This window comes from Varanus komodoensis, unplaced genomic scaffold (assembly GCF_004798865.1).
Source record: "Varanus komodoensis strain SLA01 unplaced genomic scaffold, ASM479886v1 scaffold5, whole genome shotgun sequence".
NCBI lineage: Eukaryota > Metazoa > Chordata > Lepidosauria > Squamata > Varanidae > Varanus > Varanus komodoensis.
This window is the reverse complement of record NW_025336087.1, coordinates 47,652,836-47,667,821: the sequence shown is the minus strand read 5'-3', so window position 1 is coordinate 47,667,821 and position 14,986 is coordinate 47,652,836. Positions and strand designations below refer to the sequence as shown.

General features: G+C 42.2%; 1 protein-coding gene across 1 annotated transcript in view; it reads right to left on the bottom strand.

The window, feature by feature from the left end:
* Nucleotides 1–14,986, bottom strand: part of TRPM6 (transient receptor potential cation channel subfamily M member 6) — a 92,654-nt gene that overhangs the window by 18,965 nt on the left and 58,703 nt on the right. Inside the window, exons 27-33 of the mRNA XM_044446202.1 lie at nt 14,577–14,683; nt 11,667–11,793; nt 10,076–10,173; nt 7,581–7,645; nt 6,913–6,938; nt 3,997–4,047; nt 156–221 (exon numbers count right to left, since the gene is read on the bottom strand). Of these exons, the coding sequence (XP_044302137.1) occupies nt 156–221; nt 3,997–4,047; nt 6,913–6,938; nt 7,581–7,645; nt 10,076–10,173; nt 11,667–11,793; nt 14,577–14,683 (540 nt within the window). The remainder of the gene's footprint in view (nt 1–155; nt 222–3,996; nt 4,048–6,912; nt 6,939–7,580; nt 7,646–10,075; nt 10,174–11,666; nt 11,794–14,576; nt 14,684–14,986) is intronic.

Genomic DNA, 14,986 nt, shown 5'->3' with positions numbered 1-14,986 from the left:
AATGTATGCACAGCTGTTCCTTTTGTGCACAATGCTATGCATGTCTTTTCCTAAGTTCCATCATTTTCAGTCAGCCTTACTCCAAAGTAAGTGCATGTGAGACTAAGCCCTAAGTGATGACTGCTTCTCTTTATGACCAAAATATTGATACTCACCCAAAAGCTGCACTGGTGTAAAAGGTATTGTTTGAGCCAATCTCATTAAATTGTTCCTTTCAACGGCTGCAAAGACAGAGGTCAAATGTATGATTTACTTTCATTTCCCACCTATGAATGATACTTGTCAATATATCCTTGTTTAAGCACTCCTCATATGGTTGTTTTCTGCATAGCAACCTATTCATTTCTCTTCATTTCTCCACTGCAATTCTTTGCTCAAGGCAAGTCAGCCAGCTAAGCTGAGGAGTCAGCAGCATTTCCCCCTGTTTGGACTCCTGTGTTTGGCTGTTGGAATTCTGGAAAGATGCCTATAGTACGATGTCTTTCGTTTGAGGCCTGGAGATCGTAGGTCCCAGTATGAATTAAGCAGCACATCTAACAACTGTGTGTAGCTGACCCTACAGTGCGTGCTGGGCAGGGGAAGAGGGATGCACAGAGGTATGAACGGCCTGCACCTGAAAGACCAAGCCACATGTTATGTGAAGTCCCATATAACTTTTCTCTGACTTTTTTGCAACACAAACAACTACAACAGCAAAGAACCATTGAGAGAGACGGCCATTTGAATAGAATAGTGGCAAGAGGGGTGATTGCCCTTCCTTTTCAGCCATATTCCTGCTCAAAATTACCCACTTCAGCTACTTCTCTCCCCAAAGGTGGAAAGGTGTGGGACATGGCTTTACCTTTTTGCCTGCAGGGTGAGAGCAGCTAGGGAATCATTTTCAACAGAAAACCAGTCTCTTTTTGGTTTGAGGGTTTTTTAATGATAGTTACGTGCAACCACATGTAATTTGGCTCTGGGACATCTTCCGTGGAAATATGAGAAAAAGAAAGAAAGTGAAATGGACAGAATCATCCATCCCTACTGTCAAAAGACACTAGATTTGGCAGTGGCTGCCCCAAGCAGTATATCTTTAAGCAGTTAGAAAAAGAAAACAGGAAAGGGCTGTTTCCCCTGCATCAGGTGCCCCTAAACTCCCTTAGTCCATTTAGTCTCAACATTCTGAAATTTGCCCCTCTGAGCTGGGTAGAACAGACAGTTGCTGAGCCAGAGTTGTCTCATCCTGCTGGGATGTTAATTGGGCTCGGAGGGCCTTGCCACTCCTGAACCAAACTCTGCTTCAACTTTTAGTGAAAAGCTGTGAGCTGTGAGCTGACATAGAGTTCAGTGCAACTGTGGAAAAGGAGTGCATTGATGCTCAACTTCTCAGCTAATTATGGCTGAAAGGAGGGGCACAATCCAAAGGTTTGCCTTCTGAAACAGCTGGATTTCAGGTCTGAGCTGATTTCTGAGTTATTAACGGAGAGCATTTCCATGGGAAGGAAGCTAGAGGGGTGGAGGGTTGTTTAGAGGGATAGTTCAGCTCTCAGCATCCACCCACAGGGACAAAACCAAATGGCCTGGTTTGATATTGATTACTTGTGGGCCAGATTCTTCAGCAGAACTAACAAAAGAATTAGCAACCCCTCCCCTGTTAATAAGTCACTGCACAAGCAGATAATTTTTGGTTGGCATTACCATCTTTCCTCATATAGAACTCTTCTTCCTCTTCTGCAATGATCTTCCTTTGCTAAACACTTCTGCCTGCTCTGTGTGAGCTTCAAAAGAATCTTGTAACCAGAAACTCAAAGCCAGCAACTAATGCTACACATGGAAATTGGAACTTTGTCTGGTTCCTTGACAGGGAACAGCTGCTCCGCCTTTACCGCCTTTCTCACCGAACTTTCTATCAATAGGACTAATGACATACTCTCTGTACTTCATCATCCACTCTAGATCTTGTTTGAAGAACTTTGTTTAAACTCCAGTGAGAGATGAGATCTTCTTCCAGACCATGCACTATTGTTTACTATAAACCAAGTATTTTCATTTTCGAACCCTAACCCCAACCCTGAACAGCCTTCTGATATGGTCTATGGTTTTTCCATGACATCTGCATATTGGAGACATCCAATGCAGGCTCTGTTGTAGGACCTCACTGCTGTCAGTGTGCATGAATTTCTAGCATCTGATGCTGGGCCTGTCTCCTGAACCAACCCAATAAAATGGGAATGCCCGTAAGCCTCCCGACTTGGAAGATTATGGGCATCCTATGCAGGGCAACAGGAGTGCAGTGCAGATGCAGCCTTGAACCTCTCCACTCCTCCAGTCTTGGCCATCCACCTGAGGCACTTCGAATGGGAAGAAAGGAGGCTAAAGCAACATCAGGATACATCACATCCTGGCAGTCCCAGTTTCTTCCCCTTCCCTAAGGGCTAAGCTTCAAATGATAAATGTCAGATTAATAGAATCTAGGAACAATCCTCTTAACCCCAGTTGTGGAGTGGGATTCCCAAACACATTTCTCCTTTTGTCAGTGTGTGCTAGGTGATATCCAGCACTGCTGCTGCACTTCTGCCATTCTTGTTGCACTAGCAGGAATCACTGCTGGGGCAACAGGAACTAGAATTTCCAGCAATGGTCCTAGAAATGAGCAAAAATGAGCATCTCTAGAATGGGAGAGCTCAGTGTATCTCCCCTTTGAAAGTTCCACTGACCGCTCCATCTCTGAAAAGAGCATTTTGCTTGTTTCCAATCACTGCAAGATCCTCTAGCTTCCTATTGTGGGCCCTGCTAGCATGGACAGCACTGGATACTGTCCTAAGTTGCCTTGGCCTTCATAGGCACATGCCACTCACTGGATTTATTCATTTGGCTTATGAGATGCTAGATAGCATGGGAGGGAGAAGCCTATCATTAGATGCTGATATGTCATAACTTTGAAATTTCATTTAACTATGTCCTTCCTGTATAAAGTAAGTGAATACTGGTGGCGTGACATTCTAAAAATAAATGTGGACTATAGAGACATCTGCTGGCAAGTTTTACATATCTCATTGTCCCTGCGGGTGGAGGAAGTGTGGGGAACAGAGCTTCACGGTATTCTATTAACTGGCATTTATTCTCTTGAAGAATGTAAAAGAAATCTGTGACTTAATTTAGTGTCCAAACATTTGCATTCTCACTGATCAGTGCAGACTGGAGATCAGAATGTATGCAGTATATTTTATTACATTTAATTCGGTGCATCAGTTGTGGTCCCAAGATGTGGGAAGTTTTCTGTTAATTCTTCAAGAGGCAGCAGAGACTGGTACAGCTATCCTCGCCTGCTTGCCCAAAATACATTTTAAAAATGAACTAAAGTTTCTGTCTGCAGGCACATTTGGCCTGACACACTATGCCCTTCCTTTCTTACTGCTTCTAACACAAGATGATGGTGTGAATTCATTTTTAAGGAATAAATATAGGCTATGGGCTTATATGATCTGGGGAGGGATCAGGTGATCTTAAGATCCATTCCAGTTCCTATGCCCTCTGATTAATTTCTGAAATGGTCTGTGAGTGTATAAAACATGTTGATTGATTCAGACCCTAGACATTTTTAAATGGGGGAGAGGAAATGAAGCAAGATTTTAAGCTGGATAGAATAAAAAATAGGCAGTAAAGAGTGTGTTTTAGTCACAAGTAGAAAGTGATGGCTATTAGAAAAATTGTTGTTTTTGTGTTTCCTAGGAATCCTCCACCATTACCCTCAGTTGCCTTTGGCTATAAACCTGCCATTTATTTCCTTCCAAATTTCCATTTATTTTTTTCTTTCCAAACTTATTTTGCCAACAGCTACTTATAACAAATAATCTTAATCTTTCCTGGCTCCTGTGTTAGGAATAATCTTAATATACTGCTCTTGATAATGAGCTACTTCAAAGTGAGAATATCAGAAAATGACAAGGGGAAGGAATTAATATACTTATCAACTAATGCAGTGGTTCAGCTACCATTTAGATACTCACTACTTACCTGAGTAATGATGGTGCAGATCTTGAGGAGGTTTTAAGGAGGATGAGATTTCTGAAAAAGAATTTTTTAAAAGGATTATCTTAAATAGGGGAGGCAGAGACAAATGTGCTGTCTTGAGCACTATGTATTCAAGATTGTCATGAAACAAAGTAATGGACTTAATGTTCTAGGAAGCAGAATTGCTGTAACAGTGTTATTAAGTCCAAAATGTAGGCTATGTAAACTATCAATAAAAGAACATATAATTATACTGGGGACTACAGAATGACAGGCAATATTCAGTTCAAGGACACTCAGTTTCCCTAAAGCTGGAGAGCTAGTAATTACACTTCAAGGATAGTAAAAACCCTTTTACTGCCCACTATGCTTCATGGGATCTCAAAGGCATGGTTTCCTCAATTCCTTCCCTAGTCATTATGCATCCCATTAACTACATTATGACACTGATGTTATAGTAATACTGGTTCATTAATCTGTAATATCTAAAATGTTGTACAGTCTAAAGCAGACAAATAAAGTGAAGCAAAACTAATTTAAAGAGACACTTATACGGCTGTCCACATTCCATGTTGTCTTAAAGTGAACTCTTATCTTACCAGAGGCAAGGGCTGGGTGCAAACAGCATGCCAAAACCTTGTTAAGGATGTGTAACTATGGTCTGGCATGATCAAAGTGAACAGACAAAGCACATTTCAAATTTGCTGGAAAACAAGAATCAGAAACCACAGTTTGTGCCAACTATGGTTCAGCATGAAGCCTACATTGATAAATGCAAGTTATCATTTCTGGGGTGCCCTGTATCATAGGGATGAGAGTGCTATACAGATTGATAACAAAAGCAGAAAGGTCACTATTGTTTATGTATACATTTGGAAACTCAAACTATAGCTTGGATTCTAAGCAATGGCTACTAAAAGCTATGGCTCAGGGTGAGTTCATATAAGACAGTTTTGTCTGCTTATTTAAGCCCACTCTTTTCTCCCCAACAAGATCATTGTAATTAAAACTACACGGAGAGCCAGTGTGGTGTAGTGCCTGTGAGCGTGGGACTGGGACTCACACGATCTGGGTTCGAGTCCCTGCTCGGCCATGGAGCCAACTGGGTGACTTTGGGCCAGTCACAGAGTCTCAGCCCAACCTACCTCCTACCTCACAGGGTTGTTGTTGTGGCGATAAGATGGAGGAGGAGAATGATGTAAGCTGCCTTGAGTCCTTTGTAAGAAAAAGGCAGGATATAAATTGGGGCCGGTGGGGAACTATAGTGTGGAAGAATAATTTATCTGTTTGCTTTTTCTCTGTGGTTCTTTTAACACATCTTGCCAATTCTGCGTTTTGCTGCTGTCATTACTATGATGAAGGGTGCATTTCCAAAAACATGTTCAAAGTATGGAGAGTGGGGAAGAGGGTCATGCCCTTATGCACAGTGATGCTCACAGCAGCAAAGTATATTATCTTGAATGCATAATGTTTAACTCCAATGATGTGCCAAGCACTGGCTGGAAAGAACATTGAACTATTTTTGTCAGGGGACTTTTAATCTAAACAAGACACACTGGCACATTGTTTTTGTGGTTGTTGTTGTTGATGATGATGATATTAAATGCCAGGAAATGAGTTGTTCTGAACTGGGGACTATCCTGTCCTAGTGGTACAGCAGAAGTTTCACCTGAACAGGAGTTTCCAAATTTGACTCAGCAGAAGAATTTATTGGCAACACATCAATGGATTTGCCTAGGATTGGCAGTAAATGCCTGCCTAAAGAAGCAGTTCTTGAAGAAAGGATGGAAGCTTCATGAATGGAAACAGCAATGCTATTTCAAGTATAGGACCTCTGTCAGGAGATGCAGAGTAAAAACCAGAAAGACAAAGGGGATAAACATTAATGAATCCAGGCTGAATGGAGGGAGCAAGACTTGGTGGACACAAAAGAAGAGGTATAATCAGGATAGAAAGCTTTACCAGTGAAAAGGCTAATGGTGTGGAGTGTGACCTTGGAAGGACTTTAGGAGGGATGTGGCACGAACAGAGAGAAATCACACTTTCACAGAGCATCTGTATCAAGTGCAGGGGGTGTTACAGAGGAGATCAGGCCAGCAGAGAGGATATAATAAAAGCACAAAGAGGTGATATGGCTTAGATCACTTGAAAAGGTATAAATCAGAGGAAGAACTTGAAAAAGCAGAAAAATCGTGAGTTTTTAAAAACTCACCTAATTTAAGGAATGAGAGTTAGAACAGTAGTTAATAGTTTTTAGACTCTGAAGACAGAAGCTGCTCCAGCTGCTTAAACCTTATATATTGCTGTTGGTCCCAGAGAATGAGTCTTACAAAGGAAAAGAGAAGCATTCTTCCATTTGAGTAGCTGGTATGAAGAAATATTTGTGACTGTTCAGATGTCATAAAGCATTCTGAATAGTCACCACCAGCTGTCTAAAAAGGCATGGCATCACCATCTCTGCAACTACTTTGAAAACAGTTTGTCAAGAAGCACAATCTTAGGAAGTCCATCTTGAAAGTCTCTTCATTAAAGATTTCTCCAACTCTGAGCATTGCAAAGCCTTTGAGTCACTGTGGAGCCTTTTGTAGAAATAACTAAGAACTGGCACCTGAGATGATTTTTTTTTCCTCCTCCCTCCCAGTCCCCTTTTTCTTTCATGTCATGCCTTTTAGATTGCAAGCATAAGAGCAGGGGCTGCCTCATTACGGATCTTTGGGAGCTGCTTTGGGAGGCTTTTTTGGCTAAGTAGTAGGGTAAAACTGCTTCAAATAATAGTTTAATGCACCAAAGAATGATAGAAACATAGCATATGGTATAGAGGGGTCTGTAAAAATGTGATCCGGCATTAGCAGACTTTTAAAGATTGGCCTCTAGTCATGCTTGTTATTATGCAACAAAGTAGAAAGAGCAATCACCTACCGTCATCTCCATCTGAATGTCTCAACCTATTCAAAAACAGGTATTAAATTTACGTTTTTATAGGCTTGAAAGATATAAACTAAACAGGGAGTACCTAATATATGTTTGAATGTATGGATTCTCAATTGTCTTCAAACAACAGCTACAAGCTGCGCTGCATTCACAGGCTGACTCTACATTTCTTAGTGAGGCTCATGTTTACCAATGAAAAGCTCTACCTCACATCATTATTTCCCTTTCTTCTTTAAATCGTACTGTATTGTTTTTCTTTGTGGCTCAACCATACAAAGATGCTTCTGTGCATCTTGGAACTACATATAAAGTGTGCCAGATGTAGATGGTGTTATAGACAGAGGTGAATACAAACGCCTATCCATATTAAGAAAAGACCCCTTCACTCTTTTCTGTGTCGGAACTGTTCAGAATTGGTAGCGCTGCTGCCTGCACCAGTGGTCTGGCCGCCCCATGCACAGCGACCAATCAACCGGCTGGGACCACACAGAAACCAGAAATGAGTGATGGGCATAGTGCCCTAGGGCCATCTCGCCGAGGTCAATAGCTGTATTTGATTAAAAGCCCCACAGGCAGCTCAGCTAACAGCACTAGCAGCAATCTGCCATACAGCAAACAAAAGGAGCCTGCTTGGGGAGGCAAATCACAATACTTACAGTGGGCTCCCAATCAAATTATTCTGTCTACTCTTTCTAGTCCAAGTCACACTGTTATTTAAATCCTGAAAGGAGAAGAATCAGCATATGTAATTATGGTTTTATGTACTGTACGCATTTTCTCAACTAAGAGCATAGCCTGACTTTTGTCTTGCCCGTTCATACTTGCAGCCTCTTTTCATCAGACTAATCATCTGAGATGACTAAATGCTTTTTAAAAGAGTTGAAGTGCTGGCAACATCATCGGAAGTATAACATAGAAAGTAAGAGCGAGTCAGAAGGGGTCTCCCGGGCCATCTAGTCTGACCCCCAGCTCCAGCCGGCTCCGCTCACGACATGCCCACCATGTGCATGTCCAGCCTATCTTTGAAAACCCTCACCAATGGGGCCTCAACCACCTCCCGTAGATGACAGACTCTCAGTCCCTACAGCCACCCCCACCACCTCCGTAAGACAGTCTTCTGCTACCCAAGGCGCCCACACCTGCTTCCCTTAGCTGCAGTGGCAGCTCTTGGCCTTTCCCCCTCCCACCTAACCCCCTGCAGTGGCTGCTACCATGGCAGAGGCAGCGACGGCAGCTCCGAGCCTCCTCCTGGCCCTGAGGTCTGAGTTTCTGCTGTAGCAGCAGCCCAGCTCCAAGGACGAAGGGTGCAAGGGCTGCAGCCCCCGCTGCCTCTCTTGCCAGGTAGGAGAAGAGATGGAGGAAGGACGGAGTGGAGGTGAAGGGGTACTGGGTGAGTGGGCTGGGAACGGGGGAATGAGGTCATCCTCAATTCATCCTCAATCCAGCAGCAGAACACTGAAGGCTCTAAAGCTCTCATCAGATTGGAGGAGAACATGAAGAATCACCAGCATTCCTCTTTTGAGTAAAAAATTACTAACATCAGGGCATCATTGCCCAAGGTACAATGGCCTGTATTTGTATTCTCCTACAAAATCTTGGCTCATTGCATTCTGGCAATTTCCCTTGCAACCTTTGCTATATCTGCCTGTCCCACCATTCTTGATGCTACCGGTTAACATGTTCTAACATCAAGGGAGGGAGAGTGTCATTACTCTCTTGGTTGCCATTGTCTTAGTTGCTCTGATGTCATAGTGGAGCCTGGAAAGTCTAGAGAAAGGCAGCTGGTTGTTAAGGGGCTTTGCCAAAGCTTTGACTATGAATGCTGATATATCAACAAGATGGGTTAAATTTAGCCTTGTTATCTGTGCTTGGACATTATAGATTTTTACGTGATGAAATAGCTTAGCATCACAGTTTCTTATCCATGGCTTGCAATCATTGAATGGGAACACAACATAGATTAATGTTTATGGATTCACTGATTGGAATTGGTGCAGAATTTTGTATTGAACTTTTGTAGAATCTGGATAGGCAAGGAACCATCAGTTAGAAGGTCATTCTATTTCTATTCTTTGCTCTTCCCTGATCAGCAGGCTATGGGCAGAATCCACTGGGGTGCTTTTCCAACCTGCTGAATCCTTTCCATAAGTGTTGGATCCCACCAATTCCATTGTGAATGCTGGAACCATCACTTGCACAACAGGGATATTGGACTTCCTACAGGAAGCCCCAAACCAAGCAGAAACCCTCATTTTTTAAAAAGAGGCAGGTTGGTGGAGCCCCTCATGCAAGCTACATATGTACATATACATATACACTACATGTATATCCCATCTCTTCTTCTTGTGAGGAACTCAAGGCAGCTTACATATGAACATTTTATCCTCACAACAACAACCCTGTGAGGTAGGTTAGGCTGAGATTAAGTGACTGGTCCAAAGTCACCCAGTGAGCTTCATGGCCAAGTGTGGAGCAGAACCCAAATTCCCCAGATCTGCAGGCCACCACTCTGACCACCCCATCCCACCAGCTCCCAGTAAGTATTTCTGCTTCTTTCGGATTGATTTTGCCCTGTATTATTCAAGGCAGAAGTAAAACCATCATTGGTTTGAATCACCATAGTTTTCAACTTAGTTTGGACCAACTAATTCAAATGAAAATCTAAAGGTAAATATATTGTGCAAAGTACTAGTAGTAGGATTCCTCCCCTCATAAGTATGACTAGCTTAATCCTCAAATTCATTTAATCCAAAATTACAAGCCATAATATCATCACCAAACAGTTCAAATTTGTTCAGATATATTCATATATTGAAGACCTGAGTTCATCAATCTAGTCAACCCACTCTATTTTCTTGATGGCCTAGAGAATTACCATATAAAACTTCAGCTTTTTAAAACTATCTTCTTCATATGTGCTACCATTTCATGATTCAATGCTTTAATGACTTTTTATTAATCTTTTCTGAAGGCTAAGTGGTTAATTGCTTATTTCTTCCACAGCATCTTCTGTGCCTGCTGCATAAAATGAATTTCTCAGGAAGGCTGCATTTACTATATACTCTTCACCTGTGACAATTGAATAGGCAATTGTCTAGTCTAGATCTACAGAGTGTAAAGAGCTGTTTCACGGGATGTCCCAAGAGCTTACCTCTTGTGATTGCCTCAGGTAGTCACAAATCTGTACTGTGTGTTTCACAGTTTCTTGATTTTTCAGGTTCTGATGCATACAACTGATGTGATCCAAACCTAGCCCAGTAAACAAAATAGCAGAAATAAACAAAAAGACTAAACATTTTGTTCCAAACATAGGTTTAAATGCTGCCATAAATAGCCTCTTCTAAGCAAGGCTATCCTTGTTCTGTACCTCTGGAAAATATCATTTTTCAAAATAATATTGCAATCCCACTAAGCCTTGGAAAAACTGCATTTTTCAGGGATTATTTGCAGTCTTCTGAACTGACACATTGCTTTTTACCCTGTGTGGCACTAGAGGGAGGGAGGGAGGGAGGGAAAAGAGACCTCCTTCACCTTCCTATGGCTTGCAACCACCAGACATTTTCTGCCAGGAATGAAACCCCAGGAGGTGGAATTGAACGGAATGTGGAAACTGAGGATCGGTACAAGACAGTAAAGCAGGTGGGTGGGAGAATGAGTAGGAAAAGCTTAGACACAAATGGGTGTGGCCAAATTTACCTGCTGTCCCAGAAATAAGCATGAGATGCAAGCTGAGAAAGGGGCACATCACCCATCACTGTGTTCTTCTAAAGAATCTGATAATCTTTTCCTGATATTCTGCTGAAGCAAGCCAGCTGCAAGTTCCATATTACTATGCTTTCTACAGCAACAGTTCCAAAACACATCAAAAACCTAAGTGGCATTGCTCAGGGAGTAGAAATAAATCAGTTTTATGATTTATGAGGCTAACTGTAGCTCCACAAATGGATATATACTGGCAATCAAATCAAAACAAAAGCATACAGAATGGAATGCCATTAGAACAGGAAGCCTGCTCATTTTGCCAAAGAACAGTTCCCAGAGCTCCTAGGCACTTGATTAGAAGTTCGCCTGTCACTTGCTGCTTAGAAGTCTGCAGATATCAGCATCTGTCTGCCAAGGCAGATCCAAGTCTCCACTTAGCCCCACTCTTTCACTTCCTTCTCCCTGTCTCTCTCACCCTCCCTCCTTTGGCAGCCAGGTTGACTTGCTTATGCTGTATTTGCTTGCACAGCATTTGCAGCTCTTCACAAGAGGGCCTGCTCTCTTAAAGAAGCCCTTGTAGGAAGTATGAGTAGGCCTGCTCTTGTCTGCCACTGACATTTGTACCATTATTTTATTAAACAGCGGCAACTGTGTCAACTGTAAGATAAATGCCAACATCCATCTTGTATAATAACATACACAATAAGCTGGAGGATCAAATGGCTGCTTCTTTCTTCTTCCACTGAAGCCATCAGACACCTGATGGAGCCTAATCTGAATCTCTGGAAGCCTTCTTCTGCCTTATCAGCTTACCCCTCTAGGGTGCTCAGGTGTGAAGTGCGGTAATATGCAGGTGAGCGAGGGGCACACGCTAGCCATGCCACCTTGTCTCCTGTCATCCTCTATACCTGGCGGATTATCCCTGCCACCCAGCCTGCTTTTTGTAGCATTTTGGCTCGACCAAATGATCTCAAATGCTTGCACTTTTTGGTCATCTCTGTGCTGACCCATTTTGGAGTTAATTCATTAGAGTTACATACTTAGCTGACTGAAGCGAGCTACTGTTAGCCAGTTGGTTCTGTGCTTCTGTTTGTCAAACAAAGAACTGCTCTCAAAAGGCTCTGAACTAACTTGGGTGCTCTGGGGACAACCATCGACAGTGATCACCTGCCAAGGGAAAGGAGAGAAGAGCAATCAGTCTAAGGTAACTAGCAGTTGAACCTAATTGCCAGCAGGGCTGTTGGAATGAACGCTTCAGCTGCCCAGAAAGGAATGCCCACTACCCCACATACTTCAGGGAAAAGTTGGGGAGAGTGAATTGAGAAAAATCAAGGAAAAACAATCAGGAGTAATTATACCTGTTACTAATTGTCACCAAAAGTCACCTTTTCAAAACAAACAAACAAACAAATTAAAAGAGTGATTTGCATAATTCATTGATCTGGTGTGCAATACAAGATTTGAAGCAGGAGCAGAGGTGTGACTGGCGGCTTTACAGAAAGCTCAGGCCTGCTGAACAGTCAAGCAACTGAAGAGATGTGAGATTTGCAAATTGGCATTCCCTGCAGACTTGGGGGATTGTGGGCATCCAGCAGGGGGCAGGAGGAAGGCAGAGGCAGGGATTGCCTAGCCCTGCATCCAATGGAAGCCATCCAAGGGGGCCATCCTGTCCATGTGCAGACAGAGAAAATAGCATACAACTCCAAGCATGCCCCCAGCCAGCACACCCTTGGCGATCTCTTTGCTAGCCAAGGTACTTGTACTTTCAGCACTGCAGCTGCTATCTGAAGAACCATACCAGCTGCAAAGGAGGGTGAGGGCCTCTGAGTTCAGAGCCTCAGCTCCAACCTTTGAGCAATTTTCCAAGGTTGAGCTGGGGCTCCGAGTTCTCCTATGGTTGTCTTAGCATCTAGTGGCCATAGGATTATGCTGTAAATCACTGCAAATGTGTAACGCTTGTTCTCCCTACATACAGGGTGCAATCCTGTGCATATCAAGCATAGAGTTTGTGGCCGAGTCCTACACATTGTGACCTTTAAAACACCAGATGATTCATTTTTCCAAACATGTAAAGATTCAGAATATGTCTGTTATGGTGTGAGCTGCTATCTATACCTCACTCCTGCTCTGAAAGTTCAAAGAAACATCAGTAGAGTCAAACAGTTTTCCTTGGGAAACATCTTCATCAATGCTCTACCTTAGGTAGCCGTGTGTCCTACTTTACTGAGACTCATCTTAGTAGGTCTGTGCAGCCCAACTCTGCATGAAAGCTGAAGAGCCATAAGAAAAGGAGCAAGGCCTTAAAGCTGCCCAGCAAGAGCATCTGATCGAGCAGGCACATAATGCTTTTCAGCATAAGTCTGTTAATCACTTTAGCTACTTTTGGTTTTATCACAAAACTAATAAATATAGCAATGACTGCAACAGAAAAATAGTCTTTTTCAAAAACAATAGCCCATTTCCCCTGTTCTGAACAACAGCAACAAGCTTTTAAAAAATTGAAGCAAAACTCAGGAATCATGGCATTGTCGGAAGAATCTGTGAACATACATAAGGAATAAAAGTGCACAATAAAAGCCTTGTGTAGAAAAGCTTCAAGCCACAGTCTCCCCACTGTGGCAAAATGCATTGTATTTCAGTTAAAGTTATAATAATTCTTTCTAAATTTGCAATGATACATATAATTAGCATTTGTAATTTTTATGCAAATCCGTACCCTCACTATGAGATGAAAGTAACCACCCTAGATTTATATGGAAATTAGTGACATGGTTTAGTAACTGAGGTTTGAATTGTGCATCCAAACCACACCAAACCAAGTTCACTAGAGACATGGACTGTGGGCAAAACCACTGGAGCTGGGAATCCTGCTCAGATGAAGTCCAGTTGCCAGCTTCATTCTTCCCTGTACTAAATTTGTGTGTCCAGGGAGGGGAGGGGGGTCTTTATTACAATAAAGCAAACATATAGCACTTCATGTTTAAAATACTACCTTAAACTATTCTACTGAGTACATCTCATTCTAAGATACCCCAAATGACATAATATTACTTATTATAACTTCATCCTATTCCTGTTTTGTGTAAGCTCCAAATTCAACTCTCATCATGGCCAACAGAGCCAGTGTGGCGTAGTGGTTAAGAGCACGGGACTGGGACTCAGACAACCTGGGTTCTAGTCCCCACTCGGCCATGGAGCCAACTGGGTGACTTTGGGCCAGTCACAGACTCTCAGCCCAACCTACTCGCAGGGTTGTTGTTGTGGGGATAAGATGGAGGAGGAGAATGATGTGAGCTGCCTTGAGCCCTTTGTAGGAAAAAGGCAGGATATAAATTAGAAAATAAATAAATAAAAATAAAAACAATCAGAAATGCTGAAGTTGAATTCTAAAATATGCAGCTGGGAGATCAGGTTGGGGACGGCAGATTTATAGCCTTAGAAAAATCTAAAACTTCCAAGACACAGAAGATTAAAACAAAAGACAGCATTTATTTATTCATTCACATACTTATAAGCTGCCTACAACTGCCAAAAGGCCTTCCTAGGGTGGCTTACAACATATTAAACACACACACAACACCACATTAAAATCTATTAAAACACTTAAATTCAATGTTAAATGTCCCAGTCAATGCTTGAATTAAATCGGGTGGGGGCAAAGGATGCCCATCCCCTTTATATTTGTGCCAGACCTTGTAATTATTGTTAGAAACAATATAGAAGAGCTGACTATCACTGAGCAGAGAGGAGGATGGAAGACAAGGGAGTCACCATTGACCTCCCATTCATCTCCCATAACTTGAGCCCTGTCTGAGTGGTCTCCAAACAAGCACTGATTTATCCCCCATGCCAACAACACTCAAAAACAAATCACTTTGGTTTCTGAACTGAATTTTCATACCCTTCTAATTTTATATTCATCACTTTTAAAAACTCAAAATGGCACCTACCGGCACCTGAAGAGGTTTCTGTTTTTTCCTCACTTTTTTCATTTCTTTGCTTCCAAGCTTTGCCTTTGCCCATACTGACTGGCACAGCTCAGTAGATTTTGAAAGCTCTAAGAGTAGAAGAGGCAAAAAAGGCTGATATTTCAAACAATCTTTATAAGGTTTCACAATCTTTATAAAGTCTCACACTGTGAAGGACTTGAAGCACCATAACCTTGTGCATCTCTGCTCCTTACTAAGTCCCACTGAGTTCAGGGAGACATAGGATTAGCACTTCTTCACACATTAATAGTGTTCTCATCCTTCCACTGTGCTGTCATGATATCCTCCTTTATAACTGAGTCAGTACGTCAATTATTAAAATATCTATATTAATAAAAAAAAGTATGTACCTCTGTCTGTCAGCAGAACCG